The sequence below is a fragment of the Stegostoma tigrinum genome, chromosome 37 (assembly GCF_030684315.1).
Source record: "Stegostoma tigrinum isolate sSteTig4 chromosome 37, sSteTig4.hap1, whole genome shotgun sequence".
Lineage (NCBI taxonomy): Eukaryota > Metazoa > Chordata > Chondrichthyes > Orectolobiformes > Stegostomatidae > Stegostoma > Stegostoma tigrinum.
Genome location: NC_081390.1, coordinates 9,451,854 through 9,468,643, shown reverse-complemented (window position 1 = coordinate 9,468,643; position 16,790 = coordinate 9,451,854). Strand labels below are relative to the sequence as shown.

General features: G+C 43.1%; 1 protein-coding gene across 2 annotated transcripts in view; it reads left to right on the top strand.

The window, feature by feature from the left end:
• ptpn20 (protein tyrosine phosphatase non-receptor type 20) overlaps positions 1-16,790 on the top strand; it is a 389,207-nt gene that overhangs the window by 60,664 nt on the left and 311,753 nt on the right. For both annotated transcript variants that reach the window (XM_048563379.2, XM_059640399.1), the window contains exon 3: positions 3,981-4,141. In XM_048563379.2, coding sequence (XP_048419336.2) covers positions 3,981-4,141 — 161 coding nt within the window. The remainder of the gene's footprint in view (positions 1-3,980; positions 4,142-16,790) is intronic.

Below are 16,790 nucleotides of genomic sequence, written 5' to 3'. Positions count from 1 at the left end.
GGCCATGGGAAAATGGCGTTGAGGTGTGAGAGCAGCCGTGAATGACAGTACAGGTTTCAGGGGCTGAATGGCCTACATCTTTCCCTATTTTCTTATCCTTTTGCCATGAACATTGTATCTGGCTGTCAAGACAACATTGATAACATTTCAAATTTGCTTAACTGAGAACAAGGTATTTTAATATATCCCAAGGTTACATGAGGCTCTATATGAATGCAAACAATTTTTTTTTGTTTATTCATTCACAGGATTTGGGAGTCACTGGCTAGGCCAGCATTTGTTGCCCATTCCTAATAGCTCAGAAAGTTAAAGTCAACGACATTGTTGTGGGTCTGGAGTCACATGGCGGACAGACTGGTAAACCAGTTGGGTTTTTCCTGACAATGGATTCACGGTCAGCATCAGAATCTTACTTCCAGCTTTATTTTGTTGAATTCAAATTCTACCATCTGCAGGATTCAAACCCAGGTCCCTAGAACTTTACCTGGGTCTCTGCATTAAAAGTCCAGCGACAGTGCCACGAGGCCATCACCTCGCTTTGAAATCGCACGACATTTTCCTAAGGCTCGTCACTGGGGGAATTGGTATCTAGCTTCCTGTTTCCTACCTGAGTCTGCTGGGCCTCTGCGCAGTTATTGGATTGATTCCATTGCGAGGCAGGGTTCTGTTTCTAAAGTAAGCAGGACATTGTTGAAATGATAAGCAACAAAGGTTTCTATTTTAGCTTTTCTCTTTTACGTCCCTGCTCTACAGGCTCCTTGGCATGTTATTAATGCATGTGTAAAAAAATTCACCAGATAAACCCTGCAGTTAACAGATAGACATAGACTGGATTCCATGATTTATAATCAAACCAAAGCATGTTTCTCCCAAATCCTGTCAACATCTAGAGAAGAGTAGTGATCTGCAAGGGATGCTGGATTTACTGCTGATTATCTCATTATGTTGCCTGTTCAAGTACCTTTTTAACACCAGTACCAATATAGGCTATCATTAATAAACATAACTGTTTGCAGAAAATGAAAAGATGTGTGAAGATCTGATGTAGCGTTTACATTTGCTCCATGTTGAAGAATTCTTTCTTCGCGAAAGCGAAATACTGCAGGTGCCTGAAATCTGAAATAAACGAACACTGGAAACAGCCAGTGGTTTTGGGAGTGATGTGGAGTATGATGTAATTTGAGGGCTGCCCTATAACATAACGTGTAGCAGACACAACACAGAACATGTTGGGTTCTTATTGAGACAGATATCTTGAAGTTTATCAGCAGCACTAACTACTTATATTTCCGTAATACCATGTATTTGCTGATGTTACTGTATGTTATAGTCACACAATTGGGTGACTACAATACTAGTGAATAACTCCTTTGCACTGAGAGAGAGACCAAAAGTACTTCTATTTGTAGTACATACCTTTATATTGGAACGTCCCGAGGGATGCTGAGTCAAGTAATTGTTTTTGAGGTATATTGCCTGGTTTGGAATTGGTACAAAAATATGATAGGCAGGATCTGTGAAGTGAGAAACCCTGCCAATGGCAGATGAACCTTTAGTAGCTATTTTCTGGTCAGTCTGTCCGAAAATGTAATTGCACACCACTGGAGCAGGTGGGACCTGAACCAGGGCCTCTTAGCTCAGAGGTATCGACACACCCACTGTATTACAAGAGCTCTGAACCACTCCTCATATGTTTCCTTTTTAAATAGCAATCTCAAAATTCTATCATTGAAAACCTGTTCTTCACTATCTCCCTCTTGAACCCTACTTCACAGATGTGACTGATTAAACCCTTGGTCCATCAATCTTTGTTCATTCCTCTGAAAGAAAACTTCAAAAAAAAAATTAGAATAAGCACACTGTAAGATCCCAGCTGGAGAATGGCATCCCGATTTTGCCAGGAACTCCATTTGCCACAGAAGTTATGTAAGGAAAGACTGGAAATACTTTGCCCTGTCTTGAATCATTATAGTTTAGTTCCCCCAAAGTTCCGCAATATAAATATATTGGGAAAAAATAGGCGCAATAACTGTAGAAATCAACATTTTATTTGCCCGATAAATACAGCCACCACCACTGTAGTGATTGTAACAAGGCCAGCCAGGTGGTCCTCATAGAATATGAGTTCCCTGATTGGGGTTGTTAACCAGGTCCAATCAGGGAGCCCTGGCTGACAGATATAATCAGGAGAGTCAGGCATCCTGTTCACTCTGAGAGCTGGCCATGACGGAGCCAGACCAGTGTCAATTATTATGCACATGTAAATAACGGGTGACTTAGAGCCAGAATACAAGCCTCAATCACAAAGATAAGACTCCTGAAATGTCTGGTTAATATAGTAGGAATAATTTATTTTTGGAGTACGCTGAAAATTTATGACAGCTTCCAGTTCACTGCCATAATGAATCTGTTACATGTTAGCTACAACAGGATCCTCCTGTTCCATGACCCACTGTTTGATTCCTTGCTTTGGAAAAATACACTGACTCTGCCCTTCCATATCCCTTCCAGCCCCTCCTCATCCTGGTGAATCATTAGCTATCCAGCTATTCAGACCTCAAAAATTCCAGGCTAATACTTTAAAGCAGGGCAGTAGAGATCTTCTTTGTGTTCAACTTGTATTTATCCCTCCACCAACTTCACAAAAACAGATTTGCTGGTGATTCTCGCCGAAATAACGGCACGGAGGCCAGTGTCCTCTCATCCTTTATTTATGTAGGTGCATTAAAAGATGCTGACCAGCCAGCTCAGAGCCAGTTCCTAGAGCGAGGCGAATCCCTGACCTTACTGTTTATATCTGTCAGCCAGGACTTCCTGGTTGGCCCAGATTAACAGCCCCAATCAGGGAAATCAGTGTCATTGAGATCTACTGAGCTAACCACCTTCCAATTACTGTAATCACATTGTTGTTAGTGGGAACTTACTGTATACAGGTAGGCCAATTTGTATCTTTCATCCCAGCAAAGGCTGCATTTTAAAAGACCATCATTGGCAGTTCAGTGTTCTAAGACAGCTGCAGTCATGTAAATGTAACTTTTCCTTAGTTTATCTCCTTGTTCTCTTTCCAAGCATTCCACAGCGGGGTACGGTGGCGCAGAGGTTTGCACTAGGGACCCGGGTTCCATTTCACCCTTGGGCAACTGCCTGTGTGGAGTTTGCACATTCTCTCCATGTCTGTGTGGGTTTCCTCCTGGTGCTCCAGGTTCCTCCCACAGCCCCATAGACATGCAGGATGGGGTGGATTGGCCATGCCAAATTGCCCCACAGTGTCCAGGGATGTGTAGATTAGGTGAGTTAGCAGCTTCAAGTGGATCGGGTACAGGGGTGGGTCTGGGTGGGATGCTCTTCTTGGGTTGTTGTGCACCCAGTGGGCCGAATGGCCTGCATTCAGATTGTAGGCATTGTATGACTATGACTGCACTATCAGATGTGCCATCTTTCAGAAGAGATGTTAAGCTGAGGATGAGTCTGCCTAATCGGGTGGATGTTAAAGATTTTGGAAGAGTTATTGCATTATCCCAAGTGTTGAGCCACCGTTTATGTTTCACTCCACATTAATTGTCTGGCCATGCTCACATTTCTATGGGAGCTTGCTACACACTCTTCCTACTTGACACAAGTGATCACCTTTTGAGAATAGAGTGTATAATGCTTTCTTGTTGTCAATCTTTTTCATTGAACACTTGGTTCTTGGTTTTTAGCATCAAAAACTGGAGTTTAAGTTGTGTTCTGTGGTATTTGTAGTGTACTGTGAGGTTGTTTTATCACTGAATCAGGCTGACATTTGCACTGGATTTGCGATGTTGTAGCTCTCTTATTATTTTCAACATCACACTCTATTTGCTTGTCTGATCTCAGCACCTCTGTATACAGACAAATCCCACTGGTAATGCTGTCCTAATAACTGATTGACAAGGCCGTGTTACTTCCTTAGGAGATTTCCTTGCTGTTTTATTTTTGTTTCCTGCACTGTTTTTCAGGAACTCCCTGCCATTACATTCTCTCGCCGTGGTCTGTGCTGTTGTCAGCGAGCGGTGGAATGTCTTTTCGAAGCAATGTCTCGGGTACAGACATTTATACCTTTGCTGCGCCAGAACTACTCCAGGGCAGAAGTTCCAGCTCGCAACTTGCAATAGAGAAGGTAAGGGGAAACCGAGTGTCTGACGGCGTCAGCAGAAAGAGCTTCCTCAGGCTCCCCCCATCACATCTTGGTGCATGTGCTCCCAGCGACAGCGAAAGGCCAATCTAAATTCTGCCCACTTTAAGAAAGCTGCTGCCAATTGGTAAACGATGCTAATGCTTGCAAATGTCAACTGAGCATGCTGTAAGGTTAAAAGCAGTGGGTGCTAATTGGGGAAATATTGGGGCATGTATTCAAGAACCAGTTTAAAGGGTTTTGTGACACCATGGTAGTGCCCCTAATCCTAGGTGAGAAGGTCCTGGTTCGAATTCTCTTGATGTGTGTCATAACATGTCCAAATATGTTAATTAAAGAAAATTTTCAGCGAAGGTGGTGACATAGTGGTCCACAAGAAATTGATCTGACCAGTTTTGGAATGCTACATGCAATTCCGGTCTCCTGTCCTTAGGAAAGATGTTGTGAAACTTGAAAAGGTTTAGAAAAGATTTATGAGGATACTGCTGGGATTGGACGGCTTGAGTTATAGGGAGAGGCTGAATAGGCTGGAGCAATTTTCCCTGCGGCGTCAGAGACTGAGGGGTGATAGAATCATGCGGGCTATGGGTAAATCAAGGGTTGTTTTCCAAGGTAGGGGAGTCTGAAACTAGAGGCCATAGATTTAAGGTGAGAGGGGAAAAATTTGAAAGGGACCGAAGGGGTAGCTTTTTCATGCAGAGGGTGGTGCGTGTATGAAATGAGCTGCCAGAGGAAGTGTTGGAGGCCGGTTCAGTTACAACATTTAAAAGGCCTCTGGATTCGTACATGAAGAGGAAAGGTTTAGACAAATATGTGCCAAATACTAGCAAATGGGACTTGATTAATTTAGGAGATCTTGTTGATATAGGTGAGTTGGACTGAAGAACTTGATTTCTGTGCTGATGCCCATAGAATTCAACCCCAGCAGGGTTCACCTTATAATATAAAGGTGGAGGGAAATTTGGATACAGTGGGCAAGAGTTAAATAGAAGACAAGAAAGTACTAGTCCTGTGTAGGACATCAACTGCATTGCATTCTTGTTAGATCACAATCATATTGTTTTACATGTCAAAGAATGCAAGTGACTGCAAGGGTTAATACTGAGAAATATCTTCAGCACCACCCACTATAATGCAGTAATAAGGACTGAAGAATGGCTTAGCATCTTGAAGGAATAAGACTCGTCTCCAGGTCCTCCTCATAGACATTGCTACCCAGACTATCGTATCAATGTAAGTTACACATGGTTGTTAATGTGCAATAAGCTACGTCTTGTTTAAGAGAAGAGCCCTTTTTGATCAGAGTGGTAATCAATTTCCCTCTGCCACATCAGATCAAATGGGTCCTGTAGCTCCCTGCTCTGGGAGACGATGGTGGCAGTAAAACTGCTCCAAAGTGAGCAGCAATGCAGACTGCCTCCTACCATGCACTGGGCCATGATGAGGACGACATTGCTCTGTTGATTGTGCTTTATTGCTGTGTCCAAATTACATCCTGTTTAAAAGGGGGCACTTTAATCGGGTGTTAATGATACTTGACTCAAAGTCCACAGATTGATTGAAAATACCACCATACAACTTTCATAATTTGTATTGAATTAGTTAATGTCCATGGAGGCATTGCCTATGACCTACTTGCAGGAATATGTAATGATAGTGGTAAAGGTTGGCTAATTGCTGCCCACAGCTACATTATGAGTAAAGTCACTGACATATGAGCAATGACCGAGATTTGGCCATTCAGCCCCTTGAGTCTGCTCCACCATTCATAAGCTCATGGCTGATCTGAATGTAACCTCAAATCCACACTCTAACCTAGCCCTGATAAGTTTGCTGACCAAGAATCTATCGACCTCTATCTTAAGAACATTTCAGATCTCTGCTCCCACCACCTTTTTAGGAGGAGCATTCCAAAGACTCACAACCTTGAGAGAAAAAATGGCACCTTATCATTGGTTTAAAAGGGCGATCCCTGATATTTTTTAAACAGAGGCACCTAGTTTTAAATTCCCCCATGAGAGGACACGTCCTCTTCACGCTCACCCTGTCGAGTCCACTCAGAATTTTGTAGTTTCAATCAAGTCACATCTTACTTTTATAACGTTAGCCTGTCCAACTTTCCCATGTAAGACAACCTGCCCATTCCAGCTATTATTCCTGTTAATCATCTCTGAACAGCTTCCAATGAATTTAAATCCTTCCTTAAATAAGGTGGCCAATATTGTGCACAGTACTCCAGTTGTGGCCACTTCAGTGCCCTGTATAACTGAAGTATAACCTCCCACCCCTCACAATATACAATATGCTATCAGTCTCCATAACTACTTGCTGTGTCTGAGTACTAGTGTCTCCTGATTAATGACACCATTTAATAACACCATCTTGAAAGTGACTTGGCAATCATGCTACACTCCAAATCCCACTGTTGTTAAATTGAAATTATGGAATGTGAAGACTGGGAATGGCTGGGAAGGCAGTTCAGTGATCTTTCTGCACAAGGTTTGCTGAGACGATCTTGTTGATCAGAATACTGAGGCAAATAATTGCCAACCTGACTCCCCAGTGCTTGCCCGCTAGCTACAAAGGGCAAGCCAGGAGTGCAGCTCCAAGGATACTCGAGCAATGTTCAGCTGAAAGCAATCACTTTGTTTGTGATGGATGCTGTGGATTTTTTGTTTGCCGTTATTCTGCTGTAGGTGAAACCATGCCAGCACCTTGTAGAGCATCAGAAGGCATTGACTGATAAAAGGCTACTTCCACTTCTTTGACAGCACCTTCAATATGCCCCAAAAGACTACAGGCAGGCATTATAAAACAAAAACAAAACAGAAATTGCTGGAAAAAAAAACAGCATCTATGGAAAGAAATCAGAGTTAACATTTCAGGTCTCCTTCAAAACATTATAAAACAAACTTTGATTGTGTACATTTCACTTCAATATGGGTTCTATCTCAAATATGAGGAGACAATGGCAATTAGAACTGGCATGCTCAAAGATGACTAAGTAAAATTCCATGATAGCCATCTGCATTGATGGATTGTTATGTGAGCCCCTTCTTAAAGAAGTAAATCAACACCGTTCCAACTATGTTTGCTTAACACGTATCAACTATGTGCATTTTGAAGGCAGTAGCCCTTATTGGCAGTTCCCGACTTTGTGGGAAACTTATACATGTTTGGTAAGGGAGGGGTAAGTAGGAAAAGGTGTTGATAATGGCAACGAATAAATGTGAGGCTATCTACTAGTTCAGCTTACTCATTGCAGGCCCCTTAGAGCTGTTGGATTAATTCTGTTAATGGACAGGTTTCACCCAGGCTAACGAACTGGCAGAAAGGACCAAGGGAGCTGAAATGAATGCACCGTCCCCATACAGTAGCCTCATTATAACAGAGGATTTGGCAGTCTCCCAGGCACTTTGTTTTATAATGAGGGCTTACTACATCTGCTCATATTCAGTGTTTTCCATTGTTCTGGCTTGGATTGAATGAATGCTAAAATGGGTTGTGACAGAAAGGAGCTCAATTTGCTCTGCAGTGATGTGCAAATTGGCCATTTTAATCGGATGTCACATCCAAACAGAATCCTGAGCCAGATAACTTTTCATTTTGCGAAACAAAAAATGTGTTAATTAGCATCTATACAGTTGAATCCCTGCAAAATCCAAGAGTTAATGAGTGTTGAACAACAAGGCATATTCCCCTTCACTTTAAAGCATTTAGATATGTTCAGCCTTTGTTTCTGTTTTGCTTTTCCACCGTGGCCGCCATATTGACTTGAAGCACGTTTTCCACATTGACACTGCATAAAATTACCTCAGGCTGCATTGATGTATATTAATACTTCAATTGTTTATTCTGGCAATTAAATATATTTATAAAGTAGGACTATTATAATATATTATATCATCTCATCGAGGAGGCGGTAGGAGGTGGTGTCGGAGAGTTGGCGTCTGGCCTCGGCGATGTAGAGGTCAGTACGCCATACTACCACTGCGCCACCCTTGTCTGCGGGTTTGATGGTGAGGTTGGGGTTGGAGCGGAGGGAGCGGAGGGCTGCCCGTTCTGCGGGGGAGAGGTTGGAGTGGGTGAGAGGGGTGGAGAGGTTGAGGCGGTTGATGTCTCGACGGCAGTTGGAGATGATATAATATCTATTATAATATGTGGCTTTTTTAAAAACTCCCTTTTCCCCAGTTTCCTTCTGCTCTTGTTCCGTAGATGCTGATCTGGTTGATACATGACCCCTGTTTCCCTGAGGAGCCAAGCTAGAGAATGACGCCATTAACCGTATCATGCCATAGAGCCATAGAGTTATACAGTGTGGAAACAAACCTTTCAGCCCAAGCCGCATGTAATTCCAAACTAAAGTAGTCCTATCTGCCTGCACTTGGCCCATGTCCCTCCAAACATTTCTTATTCTTGTCCTTATCTCAGTGTCTTTTAAATGTTGTAACTGCACCCGCATCTACGACTTCCTCTGGAAGTTCATTGCACACATGAACCACTCTCTGCGTAAAAAGTTGCCCCTCACATCTGTTTTGAATCTTTCTCCTCTCACCTTAAAAATGTGCCCCCTAGTCTTGATATTGGATTTGCTTTGATTTATTATTGCCACACATACCTAGGTAAAGTGAAAAGTTTTGTTTTGCATGCAGGACAGGTAGATCATACTGTTCAAAGATCATAGGGTGATAGAACAGAGGGAGGAAAGCAAAGTTACATAAGATTTCACAAAAAAACAAGATCAACATTAGAGCAGCATGAAATGGCCCACGCTATGGAAAAGACACCACAATGCTGTCCTCACCGAACATCTAGTGAAGGACCTTGGAGCGTAAATAGCATATGGCAAAACCTGTTGGTGTTATTCCATTCTCTGGCTCAAAAGCCAGCGGTAGTATTTCCCTTCTGCATTAGTCAATTCTTTGGATGATGCTGGAGCCAACTCAAAACTCTTTGGAGGCCAATTTCAGTTGAACCTGTTTGTTCACCCAGGTTTTGCATTGCACAGAGTATGAAATCTCCATTCAACTCAATCTCGTCACTTTGCTGTCATGTGGGTTACAGTGGCCCCCTTTGGCTCAGTCTCACTTCAGAAGATGTATTTACGCCCTGTTGTGCTTTGTCTCAACTTGAAGTTTGCCTCTCCAGGAGGACCGGCTTTACCAATCAAAAAATCTACCCTTTCCCATCTGTCTGCTCAGCACTGCACAATCTAGGGTATTGAAGGCAGTTTTTACAAACCTCTCCTATCTTAATACACTGTGGTCACAATCCACAACACTGCCATCCAACAGGTCAGCAGTCATGCACAGATGTATTGCAACAATGTTTGATGGATATGTATCTGCTTTTAATTGTCTGCCTCATTCATTGAACTGGCTTCCCTGGGCCATAAGATAAAATGTTACTTGCCTATTTTAGCATGTCCCACCATGCTTTTTAAAAGAAAAATGCATAAGGGAAGATTAGGAAGTTGAAATGTTCTTCAAAAGGAACAATTTACAAAACAAAAATGCATTGCAAGCCATTCAGAGGGCTCTTAGTGGTTAATACCTGGAATGGGAGGGTTCACTTATGGTCAGACTGGACTTGTATCTGCTGGAGTATAAGAGATTAAGGAGTGTAAAGGTGAAGATTCTATGAAACAAAGAAAATCCTGACAAGTCCTGGAAGGATAGTTGTGGAGAGGACATTTTCTCTTGTGGGAGAATTTAGAACTAAGAGTCATTGTTTAAAAATAAGGAGCTACCCATTAAAGACAGAGCCTCAGAGGGTACTAGATCTTTGGAACTATCCTTCTTAAAGCATGATGGAAAGTGGATGAGACTGCATATTTTTAAGACAAAGGCAGATGGGTCTTGTCAGACAAGAGGGTGAAAGATCGTTTGTGCTGAATGAGTATGTGGAATAATCAGATGAGGTATGATTGCATTGAATCAAGGGGCCAAGTGGCCAACTTTTACTAATAATTTGTATGTTGTATGAATAATAGAATCCCCACAGCGTGGAAGCAGGTCATTCAACCCATCAAGCTCACACTAACCCTCTGAAGAGCATCCGACTGCCCGACCCTACAACCCTGCATTTCCCATGGTTAATCCACCCAGCCTGCACATCCTTGGACACTAAGGGGTAATTTACCATGACAAATTCACCTAACCTGCACACCTTTGGACTGTGGGAGGAAATGGAAGCACCCAAAGGAATCCCACGCAGAGACAGGGAGAGGTCGAGTGTGCAAACTGCACACAGACAGTGGCCTGAGGCTGGAATTGAACCCAGGACCCTGGTGCTGTGAGGCACCATGCCCCTCAAAATTACTGCTGTATTTTTACTCAGAGTGATTATGATGTGGAATGCATTGCATGAAAGTGCACAAGAAACAGTGTTAGCAGTGACCTCCAGAAGGAAGTTGAACAATTATTTAAAGAGAAAATAGAAATTGCAGGGCAAATGGCAAAGAACAGGGAGAGTGGGATTAACTTGATTACACTTTCAAAGGGCTAGCACAGCTATGATGGGATAAATGGCCTGCATCTGTTTCTGATGATTCAATATTAAATTCTAGGAGCAAAGGTGCAGAAAATAAATGTCCAGTAACAAGTTAAATTGAAATTACTTAAAAATTTATCACAGAGGAGTGAATGATTATTAAGAAAAAGCATTGAACATTCAGTAGCAGCTAGTGCCAGATTATAAGTTTTACTCTATAGAACAGCAACTGAGTTAAAATTGGTCATATGAAGCTTCATATATTATTTTAGGAATTTTGCCCCGAGTTTTTTGTTTTCCCTGTTGCACTCACCTAATGAAATCACTAGCTCTTAACTTTGGTTTCAATCTGAGTATTAGACAGTCCTCCCGAAGAACGAAAAAGGAAATTTGCCTTCAGATAGCGCCTTTGACAATTTTCAACTTGGAGAACTGAGGTGTAACGTGATTGCAAAATCCGTCATGGTTACTGATGCAGTTTTGAAGTGGAGCTGTTGTTGCACTGCAGGTCCTTTTCTCCCATTATTTGTTCATGGGATGTGGGTATTGCTGGCTAGACCAGCATTTATTGCACATCCCTAACTGGCCAGAGAGCAGTCAAGATGCAAGCACAATGGTACGGGTCTGGAATCACATGTAGGCCAGACCAGGTGAGGATGACAGATTTCCTTCCCTGAAGAACATTAGTGAGCCAGATGGGTTTTTTGACAATTGTTTCATGGTATTCATTAGACTCTTAATTCTTGGTTTTTAATCAAATCCAAATTGTACCGTCTACCATGGCAGGATTTGGACCTGGACCTCCAGGTCATTATCAGTGTCTCTAGATTCATAGTCTAGTAAATGTACTAATAGCAAATACTTCGCCTATAGAATTAATATAGTCAGAACCTTGTTAACTGATCAAATGGCTCCTTCCAGGCTGTAGTCATCTATAAATCTATTTAAATTCAACGAACTATCATGGTGGGATTTCAACTCAACCCCCTGGAACATTAGCCTAGCTCTCTGGACTATGGGGCCAATGATATTACTATTGCCATTACTGAGGCATGCACGGTGGCTCAGTGTTTAGCACTGCTGCCTCACAGTGCCAGGGACCCAGGTCAATCCCACCTCTGGGTGACTGACTGTGTGGAATTTGTACATTCTCCCCGTTTCTGTGCGGGTTTGCTTCGGTTTCCTCCTCCAGGTGGATTGGCCATGCTAAATTGCCAATGGTGTCCGGGGATGTGCAGTCTAGGTGGATTAGTCATGTAAAATGCAGGGTTACAGGGATAGGGTAGGGGTTTGTGACTGGGTAGGATGTTCGTCAGAGGATTGGTGTGGATGTGATGGGCCAAATAGCCTGCATCCACATTGTAGGGGTTCTCTGATCTCCCTGCTGCTGACCTTTAGTTTCAGCTGATTTCTGCTCATTAAAATCCAAGAGACAGCCATGAAATAAACAATCAGCTCATCCTTTGGCAGTTGAACACCACTAGACGCTGAAAGAACACTTTCACTATTCTTCAAAGATTGTCATCCATCTGGGCTGACGGACATGGCCTTTGTTTCATAATGCACCTGAAAGGCAGTGATTCTGACAGTGCAGCCCTCCCTCCCTTAACACTGCCATGAAGTGTCAGCCTGAATGAGACACATTCACACAGACATAAGTGTGTATATCACATTTATTCATTGACAGAATGTGGGTTGCATTGACTGGATCTACAGTGGCTACACATCCTTTAGAAGGTGGTGGCGAGCTGCCTTCTTGAACTGCTGCAGTCCAATTCCTGTAAGTAAACCCACAATGCTCTTAGAGAGGGAGGCCTAGGATTTTGATCCAGGGTCTCTGAAGGGATGGCAACATATTTCCCATTCAGGATGGTGAGTGGCTCGGAAGGGAACTTGCAGGTGGTGGTATTCTTGTATATGTGCTGCCCTTGTCCATCTAGGCGCTAGTAGTCTTCGGTTTGGAAGATGCTGACTAAGGAGCCTTGGTGATCTCGGCAGAGCACGTGTAGATGGTACGCCCTGCTGCTATGTACATTGACACAGTGTTAGCTAACCCACATCAGCAACTCCACAACGGACATTTGTACTTCCCTATTCACCTTTACTTTCACAGCAGGAGGGTCCTTCAGCTGTGGCATTCCTGAGCATATTTATGGACCTCAGTCCAGAAAGGTTCTTGAATGAGAATTGTGGGACACGTTAGATCTATGAAGGGAGGATCTGAAGATCTAAAACAAACAGAAATACACAACAGGTCTGGCAACAACTGCGGAGAGAAAGCAGAGTTAAAGTTTGAGCCCAGTTCCCCCCCTTTCAGAACGAGGGTCATTAGACTCGAAACATTCACTGTTTTTCTCTCTCCACAGATGTTGCCAGAGCTGCTGCGCTTTCCCCAGCAATTTCCATTTTCATGTTGGATTTCCCAACATCCGCAACCCTACATGTGGAAACAGGCCACTTGGACCATCGAGTCCACATCAACCCTCCAAACAGCATCCCAAGTGACACACCACCACCTCCCCCTGCTACCCTACATTTCCCATGGCTAATCCACCTGACCTGCACATCTTTGGACTGTGGGAGGGAATGGGAGAACCCAGAGAAAACCCACGCAGACATAGGGAGAACATGCAAACTCCACACAGTCACCCAAGAGTGGAATTGAACCTGGGTTCCTGCCGCTGTGAGACAGCAGTGGAAAACACCGAGCGACCACACTGTCTTTGTTTCACGTCTGAAGTTCGACTTTTGTAGTCATTTGGATCGGGTCATTGAGATTGGGAAGTATGAGAAAAGAATCAGGTGCAAAAGACAATAGGGTGACAGTAACATGGTGGAACAAGAGACCATAAAATGTTGCAGCAGAAGTAGGCCTTCAGCCCATCAAGTCTGCTGCACCATTCAATGAGATTGTGACTGATCTGATAATCCTCAACTCCACTTACCTGCCATAACATTTGATTCCTTTACCGATTAAAAATCTATCTGCCTCAGCCTTGAATATACTTAATGACTCAACCTCAACAGTTCTGTGCAGTAAGGACTTCGACAGACTCTTAGCCTCCTGACTGAAGAAGCTCCTCCTCGTCTCTGTCCTATCTGAGCAACCCCTCACACTGAGATTATGCCCTCTAGTTCTAAGCTCTCTCACATCTTTCCATATTTACTCGTCAAGTCCCCTGAGAACATTGTGTAGTTCAAAAAGGCTGCCTTTCATTGTTTTAATCTCTAATGATTAGGTACAATATAGGATTGCATGCAGACTATCAAAGTTGACATGTTTCTTTTGTGTTTGACTGTGCGGCGTTGCTGCCTGGTGCAAGACTGTCCAGAGTTGAATACTCCTCAACTTTAATACAGAAAGTAAACTAAACTGCTACTAATTAAAAACCATTTGACCCACTCCCTCGAGTGGAGTGATAATTGGAATTACCAGCAGAATAATTTCCAATGACGATAGAATACCTTAGAGTAAAATGCCATCCCTACCGCCTACCACAAGAGTTCACACCCGCCATCCCGACAGTAGACTACATTGCTCTCTGTGCGGATGTGAAAAATACCCTAAATGAGATTTACACTGCCAAAAACACTCGAGGGACAAAATTCCCCGAGGCCCTATTCATCGTGGCTGGCAACTTCAGCAATCCAACTTAAAGCAGATTATGCCTAAATACCATCGACATTGGCAAAACTAAAGAACTGATCATTGGCTTCAGAAAGAAAGGAGGAGAACATGCCCCCATCTACATCAACAGAGCTGAGGTTGAGAGTGTGGAGAACGTCAAGTTCCTCGGAGTGATGATAACCAACAACCAGTCCTGGACTCAGAGATAATGGGAACTGCAGATGCTGGAGGATCGGAGATAACAAAGTGTGGAGCTGGATGAACACAGAAGACCAAGCAGCATCTTAGGAGCATAAAAGCTGATGAAGGGCTTAGGCCTGAAATATCAGCTTTTGTGCTCCTAAGATGCTGCTTGGCCTGCTGTGTTCATCCAGCTCCACACTTTGTTAACCAGCCCTGGACTTCCCACATAGATATGACAGTCAAAAACGCTGTCGTCTTCCTCTGGTGGCTCAGGACATTTGACATGGCCATAAGGCCCCTCACCAACTTCTACAGATGCACCATTGAAAGCATACTGTCCAGATGCATAACGGCCGGGTACGGCAACTGCTCTGACCGGGACTGTAAGAAACTACAGAAGGTGGTGTGCAGAGCCCAGACCATTACAGAAGCCAACCTTCCATCCATGGACTCTACTTACATGGCTCACTGCTGTGGAAAGGTGATCATCATCATCAAAGGCCCAGTGTACCCGGTGGTAATGATCTCCTCCAACCTCTTCCATCATGCAGAAGGTATGGAAGCCTGAACACAGGCATCAGCAAGTTCAGGAACTGCTTCTCTCTGGCTGTTATCTGACTGGTGAAAGGACTGTAGCCTCAAATAATGGAACCTAGAATGTAACCTGTATGCCTCTATGTCTTTTTGATCTTTACATCCTCTGCTTGCTGTGATCTATCTGTACCACTCATAAACAAAGCTTTTCATTGTTTTTTGGTACGTGTGACAATAAATCAGATAAATCAATCAATCAGTATTTCTGTGACTGTTACCTCGGAATTGATGGTAGAGAGACAGGAAGAAGAATGGAGATGATTATTCCTTTCTGCAATTTTAATGCTGTGGCAGTCCTTCCATGCGAAGCACACCATCTGGAAGAAAATGACAATTTTAGTTTGCTCGGGACAAAGCCCTGATCTGCTGACACTGACGGTCGATTGATGCTGGTACGGTCTTTAATCTCAACAGTGTGAGAGAATTCCTTTTGGAATTTCAGTGAAAGAGGAGAGAGGTGTCTGTGCTGAATGCTGAGTGTGAATAGCAGCACACTGAAGCTTTATCATCCTGCAGTGCCTTCCCTCTATGAAAAATGACAGATACTTGAGCTGTTCGACTAATGCCACAGTTGGTATGCTGTTGCCTAGGAGACCACTGAGTTCAGTGCATAAGGAGTCGTCAGATTAGTAAGAGCAGCGCACTGGACTTTATCTAAATTAGGCGATGGCGTGAATTTGAAACACTATCTGTCTTTGTGTTTATTTTACAAAATTTGGAACAAAGAAGGATGCTCTGAATTGTTTGCGTCAGTCAGATCTAAATTTCTGTAAAAGGGCTTTCTCAGTATTCATAAGCAGGTGGGAAGACGGGGGAGGTAATGGCCTAGTGGTATTGTCACTGGACTGTTAACCCAGAGACCCGGATAATGTTCTAGGAACCCAGGTTCGAATCCCACCATGGCAGATGGTAGAATTTGAATTCAATAAATATCTAGAATTAAGAATCTAGTGATGACCATGAATTCATTGTTGATTGTTGGTGAAAACCCATCTGGTTCACTAACACCCTCTGGGGAAGGAAACAGTCAATCTAACCTGGTCTGGCCTACATGTGACTCCAGACCTGCAGCAATGTGATTGACTCTTAACTGCCCTCTGAGCAATTAGGGATGGGCAATAAATGCTCCCCTAGCCAACAATGCCCTCATCCTCTAAATGAATAAAGAAAGACCCTGAACCTACCTCATTGACTATTTTATGCAAATTCTCTGCTCTTAAACTTTTCATCATAACCCTCACTGAATATTGTTGCAACCCAAAGCTGAAGTAATCCTCCATGATAAATAATTTCCAATATCATGTAATAATGGTGCTCACAGAATCAAACTCTGACTTTCTCTCTTGTCTCAGAAAACAGAATAGTTTCCTTAATTAGCTGTTGCACATCAGTGATATAGAAGAGATATGATTCATTATAATAGTACTGTTATTTTCTCTAATTACTCCAGATAGACACATGCTAGGAGTATGTTTAGTTTCTAGCATCCTTCAAATATCAGTGCATTGAGTATCGGAGTTGGCAGGTCATGTTGCAGCTGTACAGGACGTTGGTTTGGCCACTTTCGGAGTACTGCATTTAGTTCTGCCCTCCTTGCTATAGGAAAAGTGTGAAACTGGAAAGGGTTCAGAAAAGATTTACAAGGATGTTGCCAGAGTTGGTAAGTTTGAGCTTAGGGACAAGCTGAATAGGCTGGGTGCTATTTTCTCTGGAACATTGAAGGCTGAGGGGTGACCC